This window comes from the organism of the source record quoted next, unplaced genomic scaffold (genome assembly GCF_019419815.1).
Source record: "Pyrus x bretschneideri cultivar Hongxiangsu unplaced genomic scaffold, Pyrus_bretschneideri_v1 Contig31, whole genome shotgun sequence".
NCBI classification, from domain to species: domain Eukaryota; kingdom Viridiplantae; phylum Streptophyta; class Magnoliopsida; order Rosales; family Rosaceae; genus Pyrus; species Pyrus x bretschneideri.
Genome location: NW_025999624.1, coordinates 3,917,413 through 3,944,911, shown reverse-complemented (window position 1 = coordinate 3,944,911; position 27,499 = coordinate 3,917,413). Strand labels below are relative to the sequence as shown.

Genomic DNA, 27,499 nt, shown 5'->3' with positions numbered 1-27,499 from the left:
ATTACCTATTTGCAACTACGGAAGCGTAGGTGTACGTGATTTTTACACTCTCATTTTGTTGCTGCATGTCTCTATGCATGAACATCAATACCTTTATAAAAATGCTAGAACAACCATGTTTGTCATTAATTTGTTCACGGAACAATCAATAAGCATGCATGTCAATACATTACGTGTCTATCTTTTCAAATAAAAAAATGTTACATGTCTATAATAAGTAGCATTTTAAGTAGAGAATTGTTATTAGTACTCTAAAAATCTCATTTGGCATTCCAAACTTTTTATAATTAGAAAGAAAAATACACTTGTGAGGAGTGTAAAATAAGATTTTTGAAGTGCTAATAACAATTCCCTTAAGTAAACTCAAACTTAAATCAACCAAAAGCTGTCACTTAATTTTTTTTTTTTTTTGAGAAATAGGTACGATATTTATTAATGAGAGAAATACATACAAAGCGGTGAGGATAGAGTGCATATAAATGTCCTCAATAAAAATCTTATTAGGAATTTCAACCTGGTCTAAAAAAAAAAAAATGACCCGTACCAAACATGTTAAAAGTTACTATCATCAAAGAGAAAGTTCAAAATTACACCAAGAGATACGATATTCATTAACGTCACGTCATTTAGCAAACGAAATTTCGTTCAAGAGTTTAGTTTGCTCGTGGTATTGATTATTAAACTACTTTTATCGAGGTAATATCTCACCTGCTTATTAAATTGTAATTAATAATGGTGTGCTTGAAATTTGATGCAAGATTCTCCATTTCCTATTAACTACCCACCTTCCTTCCCTACATGTGGACCTTCACAAGCTCAACCTTCCCCTCCCTCTCCGTCTCTCTCTCTCTCTAATGCCCTGTGAGTATGGAAGCCATGGAAAAGAACAGTCATGTTTCCAGAACTGGCAGTTAGTCCTCTGGGCAGCTTTTAAACTATCAGATATGGTCCATCTGATATGAAAAGCCACCACAAAAGATTCAAGCCATAAAAACCTCTCTCTCTCTCTCTCTACCCTTTTAAAAGGTTCTGTGTCAGGGCCACCAAACATGTCCCTATTTTTCATCTGGGTCCTAGTGACTCGATTTTTGGTGGCTGATGGTTCTGCTTCTTCATGGTGCCAGCAGCACCACCACCACTTTCTTGCACAGAGCAGCAGACAATTTGAGCAGAAAACAGACAGATTCTGGGAGTTTAAGGAGCAAACCAAAACATGGGTTGAAGTTGAATTGCCCTATGATTTAGTCTCCTGTCTCGATGACAACTGTACTGTTGTGGGTTCAATTGAGGGAACAGGAACATCATCAAGCAACAGCAGACAGGAACAGAGTCCAGATTCGGATGATGTTCCAGGAAAAAGGGAGGAGGAGAGATCAGAAAAGAAGGACAAGGAGAATTGTGATCATAAGTTGCTTGAGGTCTTGCCTCAGAGAAAGAGGATTTCATTGACAAGGATGTCAGAAATGTCAATCTGGGTGACTGGGGAAAGTGGGTCAATCTATGAGAGGTTTTGGAATGGGGTCCAGTGGGTGATTGCACCCCATGATTTGCCTTTATCACCTGCTCATGCTATCTCTCTTTTTATTGTCAATCACACCATTCTTGCTCTTTCTGAATCAGGCAATCTGTTTCAGGTACCATTTGCTCTGTCTTACGAAAACTTGAAATCAATTTTTAAGCTTTATACCATGTTCTTCTACTGATATTGTGCTTATGTCCAAAATTACATCGTTTAAAAACGAATCATGTGAGAAAAAGTTATATGATATGGGAACAGTAAGGTGGTGGTGTCCCAAACCAATTATGTAACGTAATTGGTTTGAGACACCACCACCTTGGCGTCCCCGCTTCACAACCTCCTTCGCTGCACGTATATACACATGTCAAATTCATCATGACGGTTCTAAGTCACCTTTCCCTTTATCTACACACCAAGTTGTAGCAGTCATTACCAGAAAGATATAAACTTTCAATTAAAATAGACTTAAATTTACTGCAAATGTATTCTTGTTACTTTTGTATTTTTGCTGATCTATCATATATCATCAAATGTTTTATTTCCCACTTTCAGATGCAAATCAGCGAGAGCTCACACCCTCTTTGGGTAGAAATCACACCTACTCTCAGTCAAAACGAAGGAGATCAAAGTTCTGTGATCCTAATTAAATCTGGTCTCGTTTCATATGATGGAGAGTGAGTATAAATTTCACTTTTAATGGAGTGAAATTTACATACTAAAAAAAAGCTTATGTGAATCCCTTCACTGAAAGAATTTAGAAAGTTGAACATCTCCTAACAACTCGTTGATTTTGCTGCATTGCTGCCAGGAGAGTCTATTTCTGCACAAAAAAAGGGACACTGTTAGAACTTAGCGAAATTGAGCCTCCAAGGTAAAAACCACAAACTCACAAGTGATAGCATCACAGCATATGCTAAGTTGTAAGTTTGAATTTCAGTCTCTATTTATACTGTAGATAACGATGGGGCGACTCTAACTTCACTTGGACGTTTGTGTTGTAAACGTAAAACAGATGGATAGATCATGGACAACCCCCTGGCGCCAATGTTGCCTCAATTGCCGATGCTGCTAGTATTAGAACAGATGTAATTTATACCATAAGGTGATTCCTCTTGGTCCCGCTTTCATTTGCACGTGCACACATATCTTTGCCTACTCAGAGCATCGTACATATCAGTTAAACTCGACAAATCCTCAAAATCCAGCATTTAGGATTCTTTCACGGTTACTCAAAAGAAAGGATGCTTTATCCTCAATTTAGAGATTATCAAACACTTCATAACTTGTAACTGTAAAATGCAGTTCTGCAGGTGATCTTTATGAATATGATAGGAGCTCAAAACCATCATGGAAGAAGCATATATGGAGAGAAGGGACAACTAATTATAATGCTTCTCTAATACCATTAACAGGGAATACTTTACATGGTGTGACTGGAGATCATTCTATATCCCTCTTTCTTCTAACAAAGGTACGCAGTGTTGCCATATTTATTTGACATTGAAGTGAAATTTTTTGACAGGTGTAGAAGGGATGAAAAAACAATTAAGCATCTTTGCTATGATGGAATACCCTAATAGTAATCAAGAAACAACACATGATACTTTAAGTACAAGTCTTATCATAGCTATTAAATTGTAGTATCGAACCTTGGGATGAATTTGCAGAATTTTGAATCTTGAAAACCCGAGGAACCTCTGTTCATTGTATTCTTTCTTTTTCCTGTTAACTGAATGCTCAAAACGTTCAAACGTGGGCTAGAAGTTATCCTCCATTTAGAGAAGACAGATAATTGTTTTGCAAAGCTTTTGCAAGTCCTCAACCCAAAACCTGGATAAACCTGGAATTTGTGTCTCAAATTTCTTTCCAATTTTGAAACAAAACTCTTACAACATTTCGCATATAAGCAGGATGGTAAACTGGTCGAGAGACGACTACACCAGAGGAAATGGAAATGGGTAGTTTATGGAAGTCCAAAGGATCAGCAGCTGACATCAATCACACCAGTGCTGCAAGATGACACAAACGAAAGATTATTCTCGTTGTTTTTCACCACATCTACTGGATCAGTTTTCGAATATCAAATATCAAAACAATCAGGTGAGTTTATAGGAGGAATTATTGAAAAAATCAATTATTCTCATCTTCTAAACCATACAACTTGAAGAGTTTCTCAAAATTTCAATCTTCTTCCCACCTGAGGTATTCAAGAGGATACCAATGTGATAACAGCACATTCATATTATATCGTTTCCACTTAACAAAAGATTGCTTCAATTAGTTGTACTTCACTGAGGATCACAGTTAGGAGGAACTTGAAAATTAAAAATCCTTCCTGGAATATAAACCAGTTTCAACACGAAGCCGGTCAACCTAATCCTGGAAATAGGTATTAGCAAACAGGGTGCACTTATCTGTACTGTAGAACTTCCATCAGAGGTTGCAAGGAGACTACAAGTTCAAATAAGTTCCACAGAAACTTATGAAAAAAACATTCTGAATGTATATCTTAGATCTAAGAGTTTTCCTCGTTACTACAGGTATTGCTCAAGCTCAAGAGAACCAAATTTCGGAAGCATGGGTAAGCCATATGCATCCTCTTCATGCAAAAGTTGCCAGAGGTATTGCTGGACTACAAATTCATGTTGGTAGGATTCTGTTCCCATTGGATGATGGAAGACTTGCAGAACTGCATCTATCAGGCTTAGGTGGCGAAAACTCTGGTCCATCTCATCAAGTAATGCTCCGTAGAAAAGCAACAGTCAAATATGTGTGGTCAATATTAGATACGCCGGAGACAGAAGGCTGGAATGCAGAGTACTGCTCAGAACAGCGTGGACCCACAAATTGTGTCACGGGCATAAAAGATGAGCCTAATGCTTTAGGAATTGGAAGAACAATGACAAGAAGGAGAAAAGGAAGCCAAGCACAGCAACATTACTTAACTCCAGGGGCATCAGGTAGCGGAACAATAAAATTTTCGGAAGATAATAGTTTCCCATACAACTGGATTAACACAAATTTCCATCTGAGAGCGATGCATGGAGGCAGATCATTTTTCCTCATAACAGATGGCGGTTTTACTTTCGAATATCTTTATACTGAAAGTGTATGGATATGGCTCAGGCATGAGCACTCAACAGCTATCAAGGGCGCACTAGGGAACTACAACGGAAGCTTGTATGTAGTTGACACATATGGGAGTTTGCTTATTAGGGAAAGAAGCAGCAATGATCTAGCATGGATAAACTGTACTGCACTGAGGAAAGGAAGGCAGGTAATCGGAGGCCCTCCATGGGATGGAATTCCTGGTAGAACTATGAAAGTTACAGCAGAAGACGCCCTCTTCTTTGTGAGCAGAACAGGCAGATTACTCCAATTCACGGTAAAGTTTAAAAAGGAACAAAAAAAATAAATGTCAAATTCTCTGAAGTTTAAATAACCTTAAATTCGAAAAAGATGAACACACACCTATTGACATAAAATATCTAGAGGATTCTTTTAAGGTGATGTTAGATTACCGCACCATGAAACTAAAGCATGATCCTTGCCATAATGCAGGATCGTCATACATTACATTTATGTCACCATTGTCATCTTCATAGATCTGAACAAAACCATGTTTTATAAGTGTAAACAAAAGTTTTACTTGCTCTTTCTCAGTTATGCTAAAAATAATACAGCAGAGGTAAGAGTATGCTGGAATATATTTTAACAATCTGTAAACTTTGAAAAGAAAAAAGGATGAGATACAAAGGGAAATAAACCTTTTCATTTATCTATAATTTCCACAAACAATGATATATCTACGGTTGGTGATGGATTGACAACTTATATTCTTCTGTAGGTTGCCCTGAGGAAATTCAAATGGAAAGATTGCCGAAACCCTCCAAATACGAAGATTGCCTCTATAGTAGATCAGGAACATTTCAGGGAAAACATAGTGTTTGTTGTTGGAAGGAACGGTCGGCTATATCAGTATAATAAAGTGACTGATTTGTGGCATGAGCATTACCAATCTCAGCATTTGACTCTATCAAGACTGCCTGGAACTGCTATGAGACCATCATCGCTTTCACTAACAGGATCACTTTTCATGCTTTCAGTAGACGGAGGACTAGTTGAATATCATTGGAATACATTCGAAGGATGGAATTGGGTGGAACATGGAAGTCCACATAGTGTTGTGACATTGGTTGGTTCTCCCGGTCCATCCTTTGAAGGTAATCAACTGTTTCTTATTGGCTCCAATGGAAATGTTTACCTGAGGTACATGGAAGAAATGACGTGGAGGTGGAAAAACTGTGGTTTTCCGTTTTTGGGAAAGTTGATTGTTGAAGATCATAGACAAGAGGAAGGAAATGACAAGAAAGCATATTTCTGTACTGACATAGATTTTGCAGCTAGTTCAAAGACGGATTATGAAAGAGATAATGACCTAAGCAGTGACTGTAACCCTGAGGTTAGTAACAAAATGCACTATTCTTTAATATGTTACTCAGCGAAGCTATTAAGGACCATTGGTTTTACACAATGCAGGTGGCGCCAATACGACCAATTCCCTTTGCTCAAGATTCAGTAATCTTTGAGCTACGAGATGGCAGAGTAAGAAATCGCTATCATAATTTACCTATGTTAATCATTTTCCTAATAGAAGATCAAAATGACAGTACAATATAGGAATCATACAGATAGCATCAATTTTCAGCTCAACCATATGACTATATTCTATAGTAAGTTATATAAAAAAGTCTTCCCAGAAATTCATTTCATCATTTTAGCTCCAAGGAAAAGGCCATATCTAAGAACTAGATTCTACCGATGTAAACTACCGACTCATCCATCCAATCTTTGTCTACTGTTTCTTGCCCGTCCAGCGTTCCATGTCATCAAGCATCTGATGTCTCGAAGATGTTTGTAATTTCTTCCTATAGAATTAATAGGACGGTCTTTACCCCCGTTATTCAACTTACTTTTCAGCCTGCACTGACATCTGCATTTCTTCCAGATAATATACAAAAATTAGTAACGGTATTTCTGAATTTGATATTTCATCGCAGTTGGCAGAAATGCGCCGGATAGAAGGCGGGCATTGGATATGGTCCCGAATCATCGCCACTCCGACAAGCTTATGCACAGCAAGTTACTGGACTGCTTTGGCATCGTGAAAGAACGGCATAACTCAACACATGATATGTACAGATCACGCATCATATGTACAGACTACAATATCGACGTCCTTGTAACATACATAAGTAACAAAGTCTTACAAGCCAATGTAAAGCATAATTTACACTTACCAATATAACAATATTCATTGTCCAAAGCTACATAAGTCAATATTAGGCCAATAAATCCAACAGCTTTTGGACATTTCTTTCAAGTGGTGTGGGGAATATCTTGTTTGGAAGTGATTTTGGACATTTCTTTCAAGTGGTGTGGGGAATATCTTGTGTGGAAGTGACTTGACTCTCTGTATTTTGGTGTCACTCAACCTTATGTTGGTCTCACCTCCATAAGACAGCTACAATATGCGACATCCTGGATATAGGTCAATAAAAGGATCATGCATCGTAATTCTTTGTCCACTTCCCTCAGTCTTCTGTCCTTCAATTAGAATAGAAACAAAACTTCGAAAGGCAATATAATTCCTCTCTCTTTTTTATAGGATTAAGTCATTTCAGTTTTTCAGTCATCACGTGATTAAAAATTTATGGTTATATACCTTTAACGGAAAGAATAAATATATGTAATTCTAATGAATTAATTTTAGCATTTGATATCAAATTTAAGGGTAAGTGATCATGCAGTCCTTGCTCATTTAGCGAAAAGCAACTTACATGCAACCTTTCACCATCACATGGCAAGATAATCCACTAAAATTATTACATATGTTGAAAATCTTACACATGTTATTGTCTTATTCAAACGGGACGTTTCAGTGACAGTGAACCAGTTTCATGTAAGTTGTTCTCTATTTAGCGACTGTGGGAACATTTATGTACATAGGCTATGCCCAGCTTGAAAACACAAAGTAATATGCTCCTTAACCACAATACCTAATGTCCGTTTGAACTACTTTAGTAGGAAGCATTTATACTCAAAAGTGTTTAACTAGATGTGCTTTATATGAGAAACATATCTAAATTTGCATTAAAGATCAAGTTTTAAACATAATCAGAAGCTCTTCTAGTTATCATAAAAAGCTTTTATCTTTTTTTCCTTCCAAGAGTAGTTATGAAGACCTTTGACGAAATAAAGTGTGATCAATCATGGACATGATTTTTGTGGAAACAAAATATGGAAAGGGAAATGATAAATGACTTTTCTCCTCTAATGCACCAGAGTATGTTGTTTTTGTTAAATTTATTCAATCTAATGATAACAAATAAAAAGATACCGTGAGACTAGAAAATGTATGTAAAAATAAGCTCTCAATAGTGAAAACACTCTCAAATAGTATTATAGTAAAACCTTTGTGTAGTTATAATGTTGGGACCTAACCATATTATTATTATAAATGTAAAGAGGTTACTACTTAATAGTTATCCTTCATAAAAATTATATGGCTACAAAGGACTACATTAGTAGTGAAGTATGACAATTTTCAAGATATAACATTGGAAAAGGAGACACAACTTATCTCTAAAAACATACAAAAAGTTTCATACAAAGAAAGTGTAAGCATGCTTTGTTTGGGCTTGAAAGTCACATTGCAGGGAAATCAATCTTTGTGCCCGATTTTGCACCATTAACCCGTTTAATTGAGGCAGTTGGATGAATTAATATTTTTTCTGGATATTACTACTAATCTTAATTATTGTAGTAATTATCTCGAAGAGCAATGCCAGTCCTGAATTTTCGAATGCCCGGTGCGAAATTTCAAATGATGCCTTTTGTAGATTGATTAATACACATTTTTTTAACAAATTAATTAATTTTATTAACAATGATAAAATATCAAGATTAGAAAATAATATATATGGACTAAAAAAGGATAACAGCCAAAGGGGAGAAAACCTATGCAATCTAGAGAGAACAACTGAATATATAAATGATGCCAAAATTAAAAATAAAAATAAAATAAATTGGAGAGCTATAGATTGAGAGATGAATACCTTCTAACATTCAAAACTCTAGAATTGTACAAAAGATATAAGCATTTGTGCATATTATGTTTTGTTTAAATGCTGAATTTATGAGTTTATCTGTTCTTATGTTATTGTTTGTAATGAATGGCTAATATTAGAACTAGCTCATAGACTATATAAATGACACGCGCATGTGAGTTGAGTCATGTTGTAAGCATGTGTGGGTTTGCAACAGTCATCTTGCTCATTTTTATTTGCTGATTAATCGAATCCAAGAAGAGCAACGCACTCCATCTTCTCTCTTCATTGATCAGCTAAATCAATTCCTCGTTCATTTTCAGTTTTCAATTTCTAAAATCAAAGTCTAATTTGAAAACAAAACACTAACGCCTTTTGGTGGCAACACGGTTGCAAAAATCAAGATGACAAGGTTTTGAGTTTGGATGTTAATTTGATGATTCATGAAAAAAATTTGGTGTTGAATCACTAATAAGATGAAGAAAGAAAGTTTAAATTTAAATTATTTTAGAAAAGATGCATTGCTTATTTACTAATTTTATTGAAAAAGGGAAGACTGTTCATTTGCAAATTTCTTTTGAGTATATATATATGGGGGATAGGATCAAGGGACAAATATTTTTACAAATACTTTTACACTCTTTTATATATATGGGAGATAGGATCAAGGGACAAATATTTTTACAAATACTTTTACACTCTTTTTAAGCCTTATGATTACATGACATCCAATGGTTCTTATTTATTCATTAAATGACATGGATGCTTATATAGATTTTAACTAATATTAAAGATAAAATAAAACTGAAAAAAAAAACATAAAATCTGAAAAATTAAAACTAAAATTAAAAAAAGGAAGAAAACCTAGTTGTATGCAGTCCTTGTTACATAAAATAAGATACATTGCGTACTAACTTTAAAAGCTGGTACGAAGAATAATAAGATACACTGGAATGGAGTAGTAGGGTTTATGCCGTTCATCACATCACTTCTGTGCAAATGGAGTATTCTCTCTGGACTCAGGAAATTGAAAATGCGATAATCCCATTTTGCAGGTTCATATTTTCACCCTTGAATTCTACATAGTCAAATTTGTAGAACTAGATTTGGTTTCGCAAGTCCATAATTTGTAGAACTAGATTTATTTGCACCTAAATGATTTGATTTAATTATTTTTTGTAATATTATTAATATCAAGATTGGCTTGGGTGTATTGTTGTTGCTGCTCGACGGCATTGTTTAGGGTTTCCTTGATTCGGAATTCCATTTAATTAATAATAATAATAAAGGGGGCTGTTTTGTTACACAAATATATATTAGTTAAAATCCACATAAGCATCCATGTCATTTAATGAATAAATAAGAACCATTGGATGTTATGTAATCAAAAAGCTTAAAAAGAATGTGAAAATATTTATAAAAATATTTGTCCCTTGATCTTATCCCTATATATATATATGACTAAAAATAATTGGGAAACAATTTAGTGCTCGTAAAAACAAAAAAAAAAAAAATTGCTCACGTCTATCAAATAATTTAAAAAATAAAAAATGAAAGACATTACGAGTGATCAAACATGCAAACTCATAAATAATAAATGCAACAAATACCACAACTACTAAAGAACCTTGAAAATTGATCAAACTTACTATTTATATGAATATAACATAAACTCATATAAAAGTACCCTTTTATTTTTTTTGGGCCCGGATGGTCGCCCTGCTTGCACTGGGCAAAGCCCAGCCCTGTCCGACACCATGCATGCCATGCATTATCCATTGTTGATTAATTGGATTGATTTGGAGTTAACCGAGTTATTGGATTGATTTGAATCTCATATAGAGACCATGCACGCCATGCATTATCCGTTAAGGATTGTATTTGCAGATTTTTTGCACCCTACACAACAAGATAAAATTTTAGAATTGGATTTCAGAGATTGGCAATGATCATTCTCCTTATCCAAGGATATTCTAATTATTTGGCCACAACGTATTACCATGCAAAGATTGGTCGTTTGATCAGAGCCACTGGCTGGTCAGAGATCAAATTGAAAGAAAAACGTGGGATATTGATTGCAATATGCAATTAATTGTAATTGCATTTTAGAGTGACATTGCAATTGACTGCAATTTGCTTTATGATTGCATGGATGCATTTTGGACAAACAACATGGAAATGAAGTCTTCTGAATGTAATAAGAAACATGACCTAGGCAATATCACGTGGTCTTTCAATAGTTCAACTTGAAAATATATGGCATTATCAAGAGTAGCTTTGTTATCTTCTTATCAAGCAAATTCAAATATTTTACTGCTTTAAATACAAGACGATGTGCAACAAGAGGAACCTTTTCAACTTTACAAACAACTCAAAACTCTCAATGCGAAAATCCTCGCTCTACGCAAAACCCTTCTCACAATCCGGAGAAAAATATTAATTATCCTAACCTTCTCGTCAACACATTTTCAGTTTGGATAAACAACATTGTGTTAACAACTGGTGACATCTTCAATTTGAATTAACAACATTGGAACTATAGAATTAGGAGACTTGGGTATAAGACTTTTATTGGGCTTACATCTATTTAGCACAACTATTTGATTAAGATTAAAAGATAGGAAGAAATATTTGATTATCCCTAATTACTTGGTGGTGAAGTAAACCTATAATGATTGGAAATATCTTTCCTGTTAGGTCATGGATTCTACAGGTGCTAAAGATATGTATTAGGGATTTCTTTATGGGCAAGAAACCTAATATACTCACCTATAAATATAAAGCCTAGGTCCCCACTCTTATACACAATATTATAGCAGAAAACCTACCCCATATAGGAGTGCATAAGGCGTGTAGGGAGAGCAAAAGATCTTTGCTTGTTGATGTGTTCATGATTCATTCTTGTGATTGGATTCAATGGCTTCTTAAGGTTAGTACTTTTAGTGTGCATATTATAGTTGGCTTACATGTGGTATTAGATGACACGCCCCAATCTCGATATCTGTGGGACATCGGAATGGTCACGTGCTGGCCGACACCCAAGGATGTCGAAAGCCTTTTATTGAAAACATGAATAAGATAAAAGAATTTAAATATAATTAATATGCAAATGAGGAATGTGTTCAGAGCATACAACTAAACTAAAACACTAAAAGAAATAATATAAAATTGAATGAATAAAAGGATGGGTCCTACACCAAGAGGACTCGAAGATGCCGATGCGGAAGTGTCTTGACACTAGGATTGTACACCTTGATTCTAAGTCTTAAGGGGGCGCAAAACAAACATGAGTGTACCAAGTTGATATATATATATATATATGTGTGTGTGTGTGTATATATATAATAAAACAGTTATCAACATACTAACCCCCAAAGTTTTATGAAAACATCAATAGCATAATATGTAATAGGTTTTTCGAAAATCCTAGCATGCGATAAAACCTTTCAAAAACGTATCTTGTATAAAGTATGCTAACTAATGGTATCATAATCGACCCGAAGGCCCCTACATCACTTGACCTGAAGGCCCCTACATCACCCGACTCGAAGGCCAATATAATAATCTTCAATCGACCTGCAAGCCCTTACATCACCCAACTTGAAGGCCAATATAATATCTTCAATCGACCTGGAGGCCCCTACATCACCCGACTCGAAGGCCAATATAATATCATTACCCGGAGGCAGAACAGTGACCACTAGATACGCACAAAACATTGAATATGGTCTTTCCAAACATAGGTATATGTGTGTGTGTGTGTGTGTGTGTGTGTGTGTGTGTGTGTGTGTGTGTATCTCAAAAACATCTTCATAGTATAAAGTCATCCATCATCTATACTATAAAGAAGTGTGCACAAGCATGTTCAAAATAGTATATCATCATCCATCAGATATCCTAGAAAGAACATGAGTTCGATAGAAATTATGGTATTTCAAAATATTTTAAGTAAGCATAATATCTCATAAAACGTTATCTAAAACGTGATCATTAAATCATGCTCGACCCTGATATTCTCCAAACATCTAGGTAGGGCGTGTCATTAGAGCACATGTTATATGCATCTAGAAGTCTAAAACCAAGATTATACTTATAAAGTAAATCGTGAAGCATGATTGTTGTTCAAAGTCACCTCTGCCACATATAATCCATGTTATGTTTTTATACCGTGTTTATACTATATGCTGTTTACAACCCCTGAAGCATATCAAGACTGCCTGATGATTAAAGGCATGAAAGTATTTTGTATATATATCTATAGGTCAATATATTAATCTGCAGCATGTAGTATTGCAGCTATATATATATATATATATATTATTTCGAGTAGTATTATTATTATAGCTCTGTGTATATGCTATTTAATTGAATCACAAACTCGATTAGGGTTTTCCAAAACAAGGTAGCATATTCTTCCCCTCTTACATAAAGCATGAATATGTTAAATTCCGTTGCAAATATTGAAGACCTATAAAGATGTCAAGATTGAAGTGATATTCTATTTTATTGTATAGCATACAACCATTCAATAGAGTAGCCAGCCATCTTTTCAATCTTAGATTATAATGACAAATTTGTATTATAGACATTGCCAATTAGGGTTTTCGGTCTACAGATATGAACTTTTAATTGGAAGTATTTTATAATGGAACAAGGTATTGCATTAACTTATGTGAATATTGGCTCTTTTCAATATATAGATGTGAAGGGTTTTGATAAAAGTTTTTCATGTTAAGTTCATATAGTAGCCTTGTGAAAGTATTAAAAGCATGTTGATAATCTGTCCGCAGATGTTTATCAATTATGTATAAAGATTTTGGGGTTAAAGATTAATAAAGTTGCATATTCCATGTTTCTCTTTCAGTAGTTAACCTATCTGCCATCAATTCCATTGAACCTTTGTCTGGTAACAACTTTAAGAAGTGGAAAAAAAATTTAGAGATTATCCTTGGTTTATTGGACATCAATTTTGCTCTAAAAGAAGAGAAACCAACACCAATGAACAAAAGCTCAAATTCGAGAATTGGGAGAACTCTAATACATTATGCATGTTGATCATGGAGAAGACCATCATTGAAGCTATTTTTGGTGGAATACCAGCTTCTAAGAATGCCAAAGAATTTCTAGAATCTGTGAGTGTAAAGTTTATGGAATCCTAGAGAGCGGAAACCAGAAATCTAATGAGTAAGCTCATAACCATGAAATATGATAGAGTTAAAGGTATAAGGAAGTACATTTTAAGTTGGTGGATGTTGCAACCAAGCTAAACAGTCTTATAGCTGATTCGTACTTAGTCCATTTGGTCTTTAACTTCCTTCCTTCCAAATATGATCAACTCAAGATTATCTACAATGCTTTGAAGGACAAATGGAGTGTGAATGAACTGATTCATGTTTGTGTTTAAGAAGAAGAAAGATACAAGAAAAAGAAGGAGATTCACTTTGTGCATCTCACCATTAGTGCTCAGAAAAACTGTCCTTTCAAGATGAGCTCTCATATTGCCAATAAAGAGGCTGCAAAACCTAACCCTTCCTCCAAGACATCTGCTCTTGGTGTAAATCAAACCAATAATCCTGGTTGTTACTTTTGTAACAAATTAGGTCATACAAAGAGAAATTGCAATAGGTATAAGTGTTGGGAAGAGAAAAAGGTTACTAAAGGTAATTCTAATATGGCCTTAGTTTGTTTTGAGTCAAATGCAGTGTCTATTCCTTCCAATACTTGGATTATTGATAGTGGATCTTCTATCTCTGTTGCTAATTCCTTGCAGGACTTCATAAGCCAGAAAACACCAAATAAAGACCAAGTTCAAGTCGTTATAGGGAATGGCAAAAGAGTTCGAGTCCATGCAATAGGCATCGTTAAGCGTTATCTAGATTCTGGTTTTTGTTTATAGTTAAATGACATTGTTTATATACCTTCCATGAGAAGGAATTTGATTTTAGTTTCCAAACTTGTCAAGTTGAAGTTTAAAGTTGATATGCATGAATTTGGTTTTTATTTGCTTTTAAATTCTATTCGTGTTAGGAATGGTTTGTTAGTTGATGAAATGTTCATGGAAAAGAAAAATTAGCTTTTAATGTTGAAACCATAGGTCAAAAACGTCCTCTCATCAGAGATAATTCATCAAGGTTATGGCACGTTTAGTTCATCAAGGTTATGGCACAAATGTCTAGGTCACATGTCTAGAGAAAGAATGCAAAGCCTAGTCAAGGCAGAAATTCTTCCACCATTAGACTTTTCAGATTATGGTGATTGTATTGAGTGCATTAAAGGAAAGATAACTAACTCAAGCAAATTAGGGTCAACTAGGAGTTCTCATCTCTTAGAGATTATCCATACTGACATATGTGGTCATTTTCCAATCGAAACTTTAGATGGTCATAGGTATTTCATCACTTTCATTGATGATTACTCAAGGTTCTTTTATCTCTACCTAATCCCAACTAAATCTAGTGCTTTTGAGGTTTTCAAAGTCTTTAAAACTGAACTAGAAAACCAACTTGACCTAAAAATTAAGATGGTTCAATTCGATAAGGGTGGAGAATATTATGGCAAGTATGATGAGCAAGGAAGGGATCCTACACCTTTTGCACGTTGTCTACAAGATTGTGGGATAGATGCTCAATACACAAACCCTAGGACCCTAGAACATAATGGAGTAGCTGAACGAGGAAATTGGACCTTGAAAGATATGGTGAGAAGCATGATTTGTAACACTAATCTTTCAAGATTTCTATGGGAATATGTGATTAAAATTGTCAACTACATCCTTAATAGAGTTCCTAGCAAGTTAGTTCCCAAAACACCTTTTGAGTTGTGGAATAAAAGAAAACCAAGTCTGAATCACTTGCATGTATAAAGATGCAAAGCTGAAGCTCGAGTTTACAATCCAAAGTTATCTAAGTTGTATCCCAAGAAAATTAGTTATTTTTTCATTGGCTATGCAAAAAGATCAAAAGGTTTTTGATTTTATAGTCCTAATCACACCACTAGAGTTGTAGAGATTGGAAAAGCCAAGTTCATTGAGTATGATGATGTTGTTTAAGGAGCAAACAAGAACTTTATTTTTGAAGAAGAAGGAGAAATTGGAACTAAACCAATAAATCCCACTATTCTTGAACCAATAATAACCATTCCTTTACTTCAACCTCTACCACAAGCTGAGCACGTTGTTCAGCCAATGAATCAAGAAATTGTACAAGATGAAACACCATATGTGGAAGAAAACGTTGAACTTGCGAACATAGTACAACATGAGACACAAAAGTTAAGAGATCTCAGAGAAAGAAGACCAAATGCATTACCAGATTTTGTTTACATAAGTGAGATGGACTATAATGTTTCAAAATATGAAGATCCTTTTACATACAAGGAGGTTGTCGCTGGTGTAAAGTGAGAAAAGTGGATTGAAGCTATGCAAAGTGAATTAAAGTCCATGGAAAACAATAAAGTGTGGGAGCTAGTTGAACCATTGCAAGGACTTAAACCTATTGGATGTAAGTGGGTGTTTAAAACTAAGAAGGATTCTAAAGGCAACATCAAAAGACACAAAGCGAGATTAGTAGCTAAAGCTTTCACACAACAAGAAGGTGTAAACTACACTGAGACTGTTTCTCTAGTTTCAACAAAAGATGCATTTAGAACTATCATGGCCTTGGTAGCACACTTTGATTTATATTTGCATCAAATGGACGTTAAAACTGCATTCCTCAATGGAGATTTGGATGAAGAAATATTCATGAAGCAACACGAAGGTTTTATGGAGGAAGGAAAAAAGCACTTAGTGTGTAAGTTGAAGAGGTCAATCTATACTTCAAGGCAGTGGTATTTGAAATTCGATAAGATTGTCACTTTGTATAGTTTCAAGGAAAATAAAATTGATGCATGCATATATGTTAAATTTTGTGGGAGCAAGTTTATTTTTCTTGTTTTATATGTTGATAACATACTACTTCCCAGTAATGATAAGGATTTGAAACATGACACCAAAGATTTTTTGTCCAAGAATTTCGAGATGAAGGACCTTGGATGGGCTTCTTATGTTTTGGGCATTGAAAATCATCGAGATAGAAGTCGTGGTTTGTTAGGTCTCTCACAAAAGGCTTATATTGGGAATGTATTGAAGAGATTTAACATGTTGACAAGTAACGGTGTTGAAGTTCCAATCACTAAGGGAGATAAATTGAGTAACAAAGATTGTCCAAGGAATGATATAGAAAGGGAGGAGATGAAGAACAAGACTTATGCTTCAGTGGTTGGAAGCATTATGTATGCTCAAGTATGTATTCGCCCAAACCTAGCATTTTCTGTTAGTGTTCTCGGTAGATACCAATCTAATCCAGGAGTGGCACATTGGAAAGCTGCAAAGAAGGTTATGTGTTATTTACAAAGAACAAAAGATCACATGATCGTTTTCAAGAAGATTGACATGTTAGAATTGGTAGGTTACTCTGATTCCGATTTCGCTAGATATGCATATGACTTAAATGTCAACTTCCAATTTTGTGTTTATGTTTTGAGGTGGTGCAATACTTGGAAAAGTGTCAAACAGAAAACAGTGGCTGTCTCGACAATGCATGTCGAGTTTATGGCATGTTTTGAAGCAACAATGCATGGCATTTGGTTGAGGAATTTTATATCAAGTCTGCAGGTTGTTGATAATATATCAAGACCTATTCAGTTGTATTGTGACAACAAGGGAGATGCTTTCTTTTGCAAAAATAACAAGAGATCTTTAGGACTCAAGCATGTTGACATAAAGTTTTTGAAGGTTAAAAAGAATATGCGCGAATGAGTCACTACTGTTTATTATATTAGTACTGTGGACATGATTGTAGACCCATTAAATAAAGCTATCTTTAATACAGGTTTTCTACAACATGTCACAAGCATGGGAGTTCTGTCAAGTCTCGAAAATGCCTTAGAATAGTGGGAGCTTGAGTTATTCTTGTTTGTTAGTTATCTGTTTCAGTTTTGAAAATTTTCTTTTGATTGAGTTTTCATGGATATGCCTTAAAGAATAATATGTTTTGTTTCTACATACTTATTTCATTCTAGTTAGCTTATTTTGCTATATATCAAGATTGTCCGTTTGACATAAGGGCTAATTTTAAGCATTAAGGAATATCACTTTGTGATCGTAAAGAGGACCATATGTGTAAAGTGTGATATTCACCGTTAAGCTCACTTATCATATATATATATATATATATATATATATGTTTGTCCATGACTTGTTGGTACTTTATGTGAATATTGTTGCTTGTATGTGATTATAGAGGTATGTATTCGCTCTATTGGATATCATGGTCTATAGTTCTAAGAGCTAATGATATTTGACACTAAGTTTGAAAAGATACTGTTATAAAATAATCTTCCAAAAGTTGCGCGTATAAGGAAATCGATTCTTGATCCTAAAGAAAGCTTTTGAATAGATATATTGCCCAAGTGGGAGAATGTAAGACTTTTATTGGGCTTACATCTATTTAGGAGTCCTATTTGATTAAGATTACAAGATAGGATGAAATATTTGATTATCCCGAATTACTTGGTGGTGAAGTAAACCTATAATGATTGGGAATATCTTTCCTGTTAGGTCATGAATTTTGGAGGTGCTAAAGATATGTATTAGGGATTTCTTTATGGGCAAGAAACCTAATATACTTACTTATAAATATAAGGCTTAGGTCCCCACTCTTATCTACAAAATTCTAGCATAAAATTTACCTTACATAGGAGTGCATAAGGCATGTAGAGATAGCAGAAGATCTTTGCTTGTTGATGTGTTCGTGATTCATTTTTATGCTTGGATTTAATGGCTTCTCAAGGTTAGTACTTTTAGTGTGCATATTATAGTTGACTTACATTAGGTGCATCTTCAGTTTGGATTAACAACACTGCTTCTGGTTGGTTGGTTATCTATCCAAGTCTTGACTAGCAAAGAGTTTTCAATTCTTTCACCTAAAGAAGTCACTTCATTGGCTCCCCAGCGAAGTAAAGTTTCATATGATTGGTTACTCCTAGGTACACTTCATATTTTGACATTCAGACTGTTGAGTCACATTTACCATAATGACACTCATCTCTTTTGGATATCTTTGCCCGTAAATCATGATATTGATTCGGCGCACTTATATTCTCACGAATATAGCTGAAGCTGTCAAGCCTGGTGTAGAATATCCTAAGCTTCATAGTGAATTAATCAGCTTTGTCTTCAGGTTCTACAACCCTGATAGGTGTTCATTCCTCGGCCATAATCGCTTAAGTGCAAAAGTCAGCAGCAAATTCGTCACCACCACCACCACATTTATTCTACTCACTTGATCAAGCTCGGCCGAAAGTTGACACGCCCGCATTCATAAGAAAGATGTAGTTAGCTCAATAGCTATGGCGGAGCCATCTTAAGACCATAGTAGGCTGAGGTCTACCCTAATTATTTTTTCTTGCAATCTCTACTATATGTCTACCATTGATCAATTTTATAAGATCACCATTAACTTGAATTTGTTTTCAATCCAACAAATACAAAGCTTATAATTTTCACTTAAAAATATAAGAATATTAGTTGATCATATTCTCTGTTTTTTGCCTATATGCAATTTTTTTCCTTTGCTTGCAGACTATTATTTTTGTTAGTTTCTTATTTCCCTCTATATCATCTATGAAATTAAGAAGAGAACAACTTTTTTTGTGAATAAACCCTTTCAAAATTCTCTTATGCCTTAATGTTTTTACAAATGAACGTATGATCACTCATATTTGAATTTAGTAAGAATGTGCAATAAATAGATATGCTTTTAATGTTTTATTCTCCACCCTTAATATGAAATTCACGAGTAGTTGACCTGTATCCTTGGTCACAAGGAGACCAAAAGAACAAGGCTATGTTTCTATATGTATTATATGCCAATTTCAATTTAAAGTGTGCCCCTCTAACATGAATTTCTGGCTCTGCCACTGCTCAATAGTTACTCGATCTGTGCACTACGCAAGCTTTATAATTTCTAAGGTCAACATGATTCAACAAGCAGGTGTCTATATTGACGAGGTATTACGTACTAACAAACATATTGACATGAACTTAAAAAATATAAAGCATTGTCCTAAACAATTCTAGAAAAATATTTTAGTTTATTTAAGCTTTTATTTATGATATTACAAATTTTTTAATTCGACAATTATTAAAGGGTAATTCTATGGAGACCAAATTTTTAGGCTAAATTTTGTAAACCATATAACATGGTGGTTGATGATTGAATTATTATTTAAGTATTTATTAATGTGCTTATTTACTATTGGTGACACATAACATGATTTAAAATTTTAATCTACCTAGCATTACTTATTATTAAGTATTCCGTTAAGTTTTCTTCTACCACTGGATGATATGATTTGACATGTGGAAAGGAATGGTCCTTGATGGCTGTTGAGATAAAACATATGTGGAAGGCATTATGGAGATCTTGTGTGCCAATAAGTTTACGATTTGTGGATGGTGAAATTGCTGGAATGTTTTACCAATTAGGGCAAACCAGATGAAGCGAAAAATCATCACTTGCTGCGTGTATGTTCTATGTTAGGGTGGATGAATTAGTAGAACACATTTTGAGAGACTGCCCGAAGGCCGTTGCAGTTTGGTTTTTGAGCCCGATGTGCTTTCGAGTGAATGCAGCTAAAAACTGTGGTTAGAAGGATTGGATTGCAAGTCTGGCGAAGTTGTCCAATGAGATTTTTGATCTTGTACTTGTCCATGTGAGCATTTAGAAAGATAAGAATGCATTCTTCTAGAATGGCTCTTCCACGCATCCAATGGAAATTCAATATGTAGAAGTTCAAGAAATGGCATGGTAAGACGATAACGACACAACATGTTATGTAAACTGTAAGAAGCCAGAACTTGGATGGTCAAAATGAATTTTGATGGGGCCTGGGGTTGGGAGGAGCACAGTTGTGTAGAGGGAATAGGTGTAGTAATACTAGATGATACGGGAATGTTTGTGCTTGCGATGGCGTTGAAAATGGCTGGAATATCATCATCGTTGCAGGCTAAGATGGAAGTAGTAAGAACAGCGGTCATGTTTGCTCGAGAAGTGTCAGCAAGTCCAGTGGAATTCGAAGTTGATGCCCATCTAGTCTTTGTTGTGTTAAATTTGGAGGCAGTGGATGATACTTCTCCGATTGGGAATGTAGTGAATGATGCTTAGTATTTTCTGCGTACACTTCCTCATATTAAGTTCACGTAGGAATGAGTTCGTTTCCATTTAGTTCAGTTTTTTGCCAAAATCAAAATCCAAACCAAAGTTACTGTTCGGTTCGGTTTGGTTCAATTTTTTCAGTTTAGTTTACTTTACATTTCAATTTTTTCCAGTTCGATTTTGGTTCAGTTCTCTTTTTTTACTAAAACATTTTTTTTTAATTCTAAAATGGCTTTTTATCTGAAATAGTACGTGAGATTGCATAACACATCACTTTGGTCCCTGAGATTGTCCACCATCCATTATTTTGGTCATTCCGTTAAAAACTCCATTAAGTGTCCCAGAGTTTTTGGCCGAAAGTTTGGACAATTTTCAAAGCTTTGTAACTCAATCGTTTCTTAACCAAATTTGACCCATAATTTATCAAAATGAAGATGGGAAAGTGTAGAACAAGATTATACCAATTTGGAAGCCTAATGGTTGCCAGAAAATAGCTTCAAAAATGACTGGTCAGCGAGAAAACTGAAAAACTCGCCGGAAACTGAGTAAGTTTTAAACGTCCATAACTTCTTCAATACTCAAAGTGATTCAAAAATGAAAATCATACTTCTCGACAAGACAAAGAGAATGGTACCTTTCTCGAAGGCAAACTCGCTGTGGTTTTTCCAAAAAATGTCTCGAAAATGGTTATCTTAGTCATCAAGTTGGCCACTTTCAAGCCGTTATCCAGTCAAACCTAGGTGATTTAGCCATCAAAAAGGTACTATTTTCTTCATTGCATTGAGAAGTATGATTTTTGTTTTTGAATCACTCAATTTCGTTGAGTATTGAAAAAGTTATGAACGTTTAAAGTTTTTCCCAATTTCTGGCGAGTTTTCCAGTTTTCCAGCAGACCAGTCACCTTTCAGGCTATTTTCCAGCCATCTTTAGCAACCATTGGGCTTCCAAATAGGTATAATCTTATTCTATACTTTCCTATCTTCATTTTGATATATTATGGGTCGAATTTGGTTAAAAAACGATTGAGTTACGAAGCTTTGAAAATTGCCCAAACTTCTGGCCAAGAGCTCTGGGACACTTAATGGAGTTTTTAACGGAAGGACCAAACTTCCGGCCAAACTTCCGACCAAGAGCTCCGGGACACTTTCCGCCCAAGGCCTCTTCAGCTTTAGCCCGAATGGTACAAACTCCCCCTCCACGAGCTAAGTCTCCAAAGGTACATCTCTTTTTCATTCTTTTGGCTTGTATTTCTACCAATCTTAGAGCTTTAACACTTGTCTTTTATTTTTGTAGGTTAAGGTTGGGGAACCTATGTTGGCGGTGACTCCAACCTCCTAATTCAATCTAAAGACAAAGGAAATGCTGCATTTTGTAGACGAGGATACTAACTTGGTGGGTATTTATTATTTCAGCATTTTTATGCTTGAAGCCTCCCTCATTTTATGCTTATTTTCTTTTTACTCTTTCCAGTCTTCTCTTACACCAACCTTTCACCAATCAACAACATCTACATTTGGGGAGCCTGTAGTCCATAAGATTCATGTGGTTTCAGAGGTCACTGTCCCGCAGGCATTTCAAGCTACAGATCCTCCTAATATACTTGTTGTTTCTAAAGCACCCATCCCTCAACCTCGAGTATATCATTATTTAAACTTCTGGTTTTTGCTTTTTTACACTACCCTTTTGAAATTTGTCTTTTTGATATCTATAGGCCTCTGGTGAGGGCTCGAGCGGTATTCCTCCTTCAACAAGCAACGATGGTCTTTCTCCACAACTAAAAGAAATAACTCTTCCTTCATCTTCTTCCTTGGTTCTGAACTTAACTTAGGTATATATACCTCTCTTGTCTCACCTTCCTCTACTTTGAACTATAAACTTTTTTCTTAACTTATCTCTCTTGGTTGCAACAGGGCTCTAGGGAAGGATCGGGCTAGTCTCCATCGCACTTGGTGCGCAAAACAGAACTTCCTCGACCTCCTCCAGCTTCTGGGGTAACAAGGACTCTTATCCCTAGGCCCAAGAAGAAGACCAAAACCACTATTGCTTATATCTCTGAGGCTCATCCTTCTGTTGAAACATTCTCCCTTACTACACCCTCTGAAGTAGTTGGAGCACGACCTTCTTCTCCTGTATCGATTCCTTCAATAGTATTTCTGCTCGAGCTTTTTAAGGAATTCGGGCAGCTTAAGACAAAGCTGAGATCTTCAAGGCATCCATTTGAGTTTTTAAGCCTTCAAGATCAACGCCGAGTCTTCCAAGAATGTTCTAGGAGGGATTTCTCAACATCCTTCAACCTCAAGGCCCTTCATGATGTAGAGAAAGTTGTGACTGACTTGTTCAAGGCTGATCAACTATCAAGAGTTCAGTACGAGTCATTCCTTTCATATTTTGGGAACTTGAGGGCTCTTAGAGATCAGCATTGTCGAGCTGAGAGGCAAGCCAATCGAGTAAAGTACTTCAAGGAGAAACAATCCAGCACTTCAACTCAATTTCAGCAACTAATGGATAAAGGTTCAGCAACGGAGGAGATGATCAAGATGGTGTCCTCTGCTATCTAGAAATTAGAGGAGCAACTTGCTGTGTTGAAGACCGAACAGGCGACTCTTCTTGGCAAACTTTAGTAGCAAATTAAAGAAGTGAAGAAAGCAAATATGGAACTGGAAAATGCCGAGTCTCAACTTATCAATAACAACACGGTTTTAGCCGAGCCTAGCAGAATTTTCACACTTATGTAGACTTATTACTCCAGAATAATTACTCTTGGTGAAGATGTACATCTGTTAGGTTAAGATTGAATGTAATCCTTTTTCATGAAATAAAACATACTTCTTTTCATCTTGACTTGTTTCTCCTCTTGCATTATATTGAAGTTTTTATTGTGTTTTTATTGTCTCCTCTGACTTTACTTCTTTTCGAAATCATTAACTCTCTTTAATATAACAATCTCTAACACCCCAGACAGTTAGATGATATTTCTTAAAACTTAGCACTAACTGGATGGTCTTGCAAGTTTTTCCCAAAATCGGTCAAGTAATATTTTCCCTTTCTTTTTTCTTTCCTCCCTACACCAACAATCTTTTGATTAAGGACCTGAATGCCATCACTTGGTCCTTCCTTCTTTGTTCTGACATTATTGGTGTCGGGGAGTTAGGACAATATAGGGTGTATCCCATTCTTCCCCGGTGAGGAACAATCTTTGCTCCAAAAGCTTTTGGGCCGTCACCTTAGTCGGGCGGCCGTTTTCATTAGCTCCTAAGCACTGGAGAATCTTAATGCTAAGATTATAAAAGTTGGCTTCTGCCGCATTGGCAGTGGGAAGGAATAGTCGTGACTTAGCTTCTATTATCTCCCAAAATCCTAGTCTCATGGCTCATTCCTCGTGGTAAACTACCACTTGTTGATGCAGGGTAGATGGGACCAAGAGACTTGATGAATCCAATCTCAGCCCAGTAAAGCTTCATATGTGGAAGTATTATCCACAACGAAGAAGGCTAGCATGATCTGCTTGGAACCCAAGTTAACTTCCAAGTGCAAGATCCAATGAGTTTAGGTGATGGTTCCAGAAAAACTAGAAACTGTTAAGTCCGTGCGGATAAGATCCTGCTCACCTCTACATACCCTCTTCATCTACTTGAAGGGCAACACATTGACTGCAGCTCCTCCATCAATCAGAACCCTCTTGAAGGGTACTTCCTCCAGATTAGCCGTTATATAAATAGGCTTAAAGTGGTTGGCTAGGGTCAAACGCGAACGACTAAAGACCATCATGTCTATGTACACTCTCTCGGGCTCTCTCTTTGTGGGCTTGGGCAAATCTTCTCTGCCCGACTCCTCTTTTCCCGCATCTTCAACACTAACATGTGTCATCATAGGTTCTATTGCTATGTAGTCACCCTCCATTGTGGCAGGTTGATTATGCTCAACACAAAACAGGGCAGATAAAACATAAGTCATGTTTACGTGGAAGTTGCTAGGTCTGGATAAGTCTTCATTCTTGCTCCCAATGTGGCCTGTGAATTCATCCAACTAGGCATGTGCTTCCACGGGCAGCATTAGTTTAGGCAGCACTTCCTCTTAGGTTATGCCAAAGTTTAACACTTGTCGTGGAACTTCACAAAAAGTATCAACCAACAATGGTGCTGGCAAACCCCTCTCCGATGAGATAGTTCCAAAGCATATTGGTTATGGGCTCCATCTTAGGGTTGGCATCATTACCATATCCTCTTGAGGTCTCCTTAAGATTCTATATTTCCCAGAATAAGGGTTCTGCGGCACATGGCCACCTTCCCCTTCGGTCTTGCTATTAGCCTTTTCAACCTCCTTCTTGGTTTTCCAATAGAGTTGATTTCTTCCCTTATCAAGTACTTTCTCAAACTTTACATTCTCAGAGGTTTTTGAGGCAGTGAGGACTTGCAATGAGTTCATGCGGCCTTTGAGGCAGTGGGGACTTGCAATGAGTTCATGCGGCCTTTGTGTTGCCTCAGGACTTTCCTAATCATGAAGGCTCCCATTTCTTTGACTAGCCTTCCATCCTTTCCAACCACATACCATTTCCGCCCGAGTCGGGCATGATTCTTCTTTATGATTAGATTCGCTGTTCTCCCATTTACTCTGACATCTCCATCGACATAGCTTGGTTGGGGTGGCCTCACATCCACCCATCTTGGCACCTTGGTTTCTCTATCATTTACCTTTTCAAAAGCTTCGTAATTCTTGAATACTTCTGGCAAACCTTTCGGTTGAAAGTCTCCTCCTAACCGTTGGAAAACATTCCTAGACGTTTCTTTTCAACTGCCCGTATGACATTTATGCGAGCTTCTTGCTCTTCTCCCTCTTCTTCTGATCAGCTTCTGATTAGTAATGGCTTTTGACGTCGAGACTTCCAACTCACACTCACATTGGCATTTGCTACACACACCACTCCTTTAATTATGGATGTTTTGGGCTTCTCATGCAACTTGATACCTCATTTAGTTAACCTATCAACTTGCCTACTTTTTGCTTTCACCTCTTATGTATCTTTTCCTTTCCCCTTCTCAGCCCACGTTAAGTTGATCATGTTTATTGGGGCTTCTGGGAAGGGGTCAGTGTCAATCATCATATTGACCTGCAGTTTCTCCAGCAATAACTTTCCTTTCACTATAAGGTTTTGTATCTAATCCCTAAACTGGATACAGTTGGTTATGAAGTGATTGAAAGTGTAATGCAGCTTGCAATACTTCTTCCCTCTCAGTTCTTCAGGCTTGGGCAACTTTTTGCTGCTGTCGGGCACAATCACTCTTGCCCGAGCCATCTCTTCATAGATCTATGTGGCATTGGTTAAGTCAAAGGAATAACTTAAGTATTTTGGGGGCTTCATAGGGACAAATCCACCATCATTCATGACTAATTTCTGATCCTTGGCTGGCTGGACTAACCCTTTCACTATCAAAGGTTTGAAAAAAACAGTTATCTCCACTGTGCACATGTCTATTACTTTTCTTATGTGGCCATCATTTTGTTCTGGTTCCACCTCTTCGAACTCCACTTGGTGGATTGCAGCTTTGCTTTTATAGAAAGGAGGTACCTTAGATGAGTGCTTTACTTGCCGTTCCTCCAATAATATCTTCTCATATTTAGTGGCAGTAATCACCAACTCTTGCAACTCATTGAATTGCATGTCATAAAACTTCTTCCTCAAAGACAATCTCAATGCCTTCTAAGCGATTGATATGAGCTGTGCATGATTTATAGGGAATTGGCACCTAATCCTTGTCCTCTTAAACCTCATCGTGAAGTCTTCAGTGAACTCATGCTCATACTGCTTGACTTCAACTAGATCGTTAATAGTCATCTCGGGCTCAACCCTGTAAAACTGCTCATGGAATGCCATCTCCATTTGCCCCCAGTCGACAATAGAATTAGTGGGCAATAGAGAGTACCACTGAGATGCTAAGCCCACCAAGAATTTCCCAAACAATCTCAACTTGTAGTTGAGATTGTCTTCAAATGCCATATAGTGATTAGAGAATTTGAAAATGTGATATCTAGAAGACACATTGCCGTATTCTCCGCTGAATGTTGAGAATGCGGGCACCTTGATATTGACTGAAAAAGGGTTCTGCTCGTCAACGTACTCAGGGTAGGGCTTCTAATAGTTGATCCTAAACAGCGGGCGAGCTTGTGGCTGAGCATTCCGAGCCACCATCATCCTCAACTCAGCTAATTCATCCCTGAGTTATTGATGAGCTATATTATCAGGAAGAGTATGCAACGATTCCCATTTTGGGCTACAATCATTGTCTGAGAAAGTCTATTTTCTTGGTTTGGGCTTTCTCCATTTGGCATCTCTTTTCTTATGGTGGGGGCCTATAAGGAGGAGGTTTGTCTGCCTTAGTAGGCCCGCCTTTCTCACTGGATTCCCTGATCAATTAGGGCATCCCATACTTCATTCTGTCTTGCCCGCTCTACCCCCTACTATTAAGTGAAAATAGTGAGGGGTCAGGCAACTTTGCTTCTAGGATTTCCATCAAAATTGGTTGACTAGCTCCAGATTCCTCCTTGTTTTTTTATCTTTACCATTCTTTTCCTCGAGCAAAGGAAATAATGGAATAAATGGTTCTTTCTCAGGGCTTGCTCCCCTCACATAACCATTCTTTGGAGTAAAATATTCCAGATCTAGTCTTCTTTGCAAA

General features: G+C 36.4%; 1 protein-coding gene across 1 annotated transcript; it reads left to right on the top strand.

The window, feature by feature from the left end:
- The first annotated feature begins 766 nt into the window (after nt 1-766).
- LOC103963818 lies at nt 767-6,687 on the top strand. The gene is made up of 10 exons (XM_018651513.2): nt 767-1,634; nt 2,072-2,193; nt 2,328-2,390; nt 2,532-2,621; nt 2,822-2,990; nt 3,430-3,619; nt 4,060-4,904; nt 5,367-5,981; nt 6,059-6,124; nt 6,580-6,687. The coding sequence occupies exons 1-10, from the start codon at nt 1,050-1,052 to the stop codon at nt 6,685-6,687; spliced, it is 2,853 nt and encodes a 950-aa protein (XP_018507029.2). The 5' UTR covers nt 767-1,049.
- Nucleotides 6,688-27,499: the final 20,812 nt, after the last annotated feature.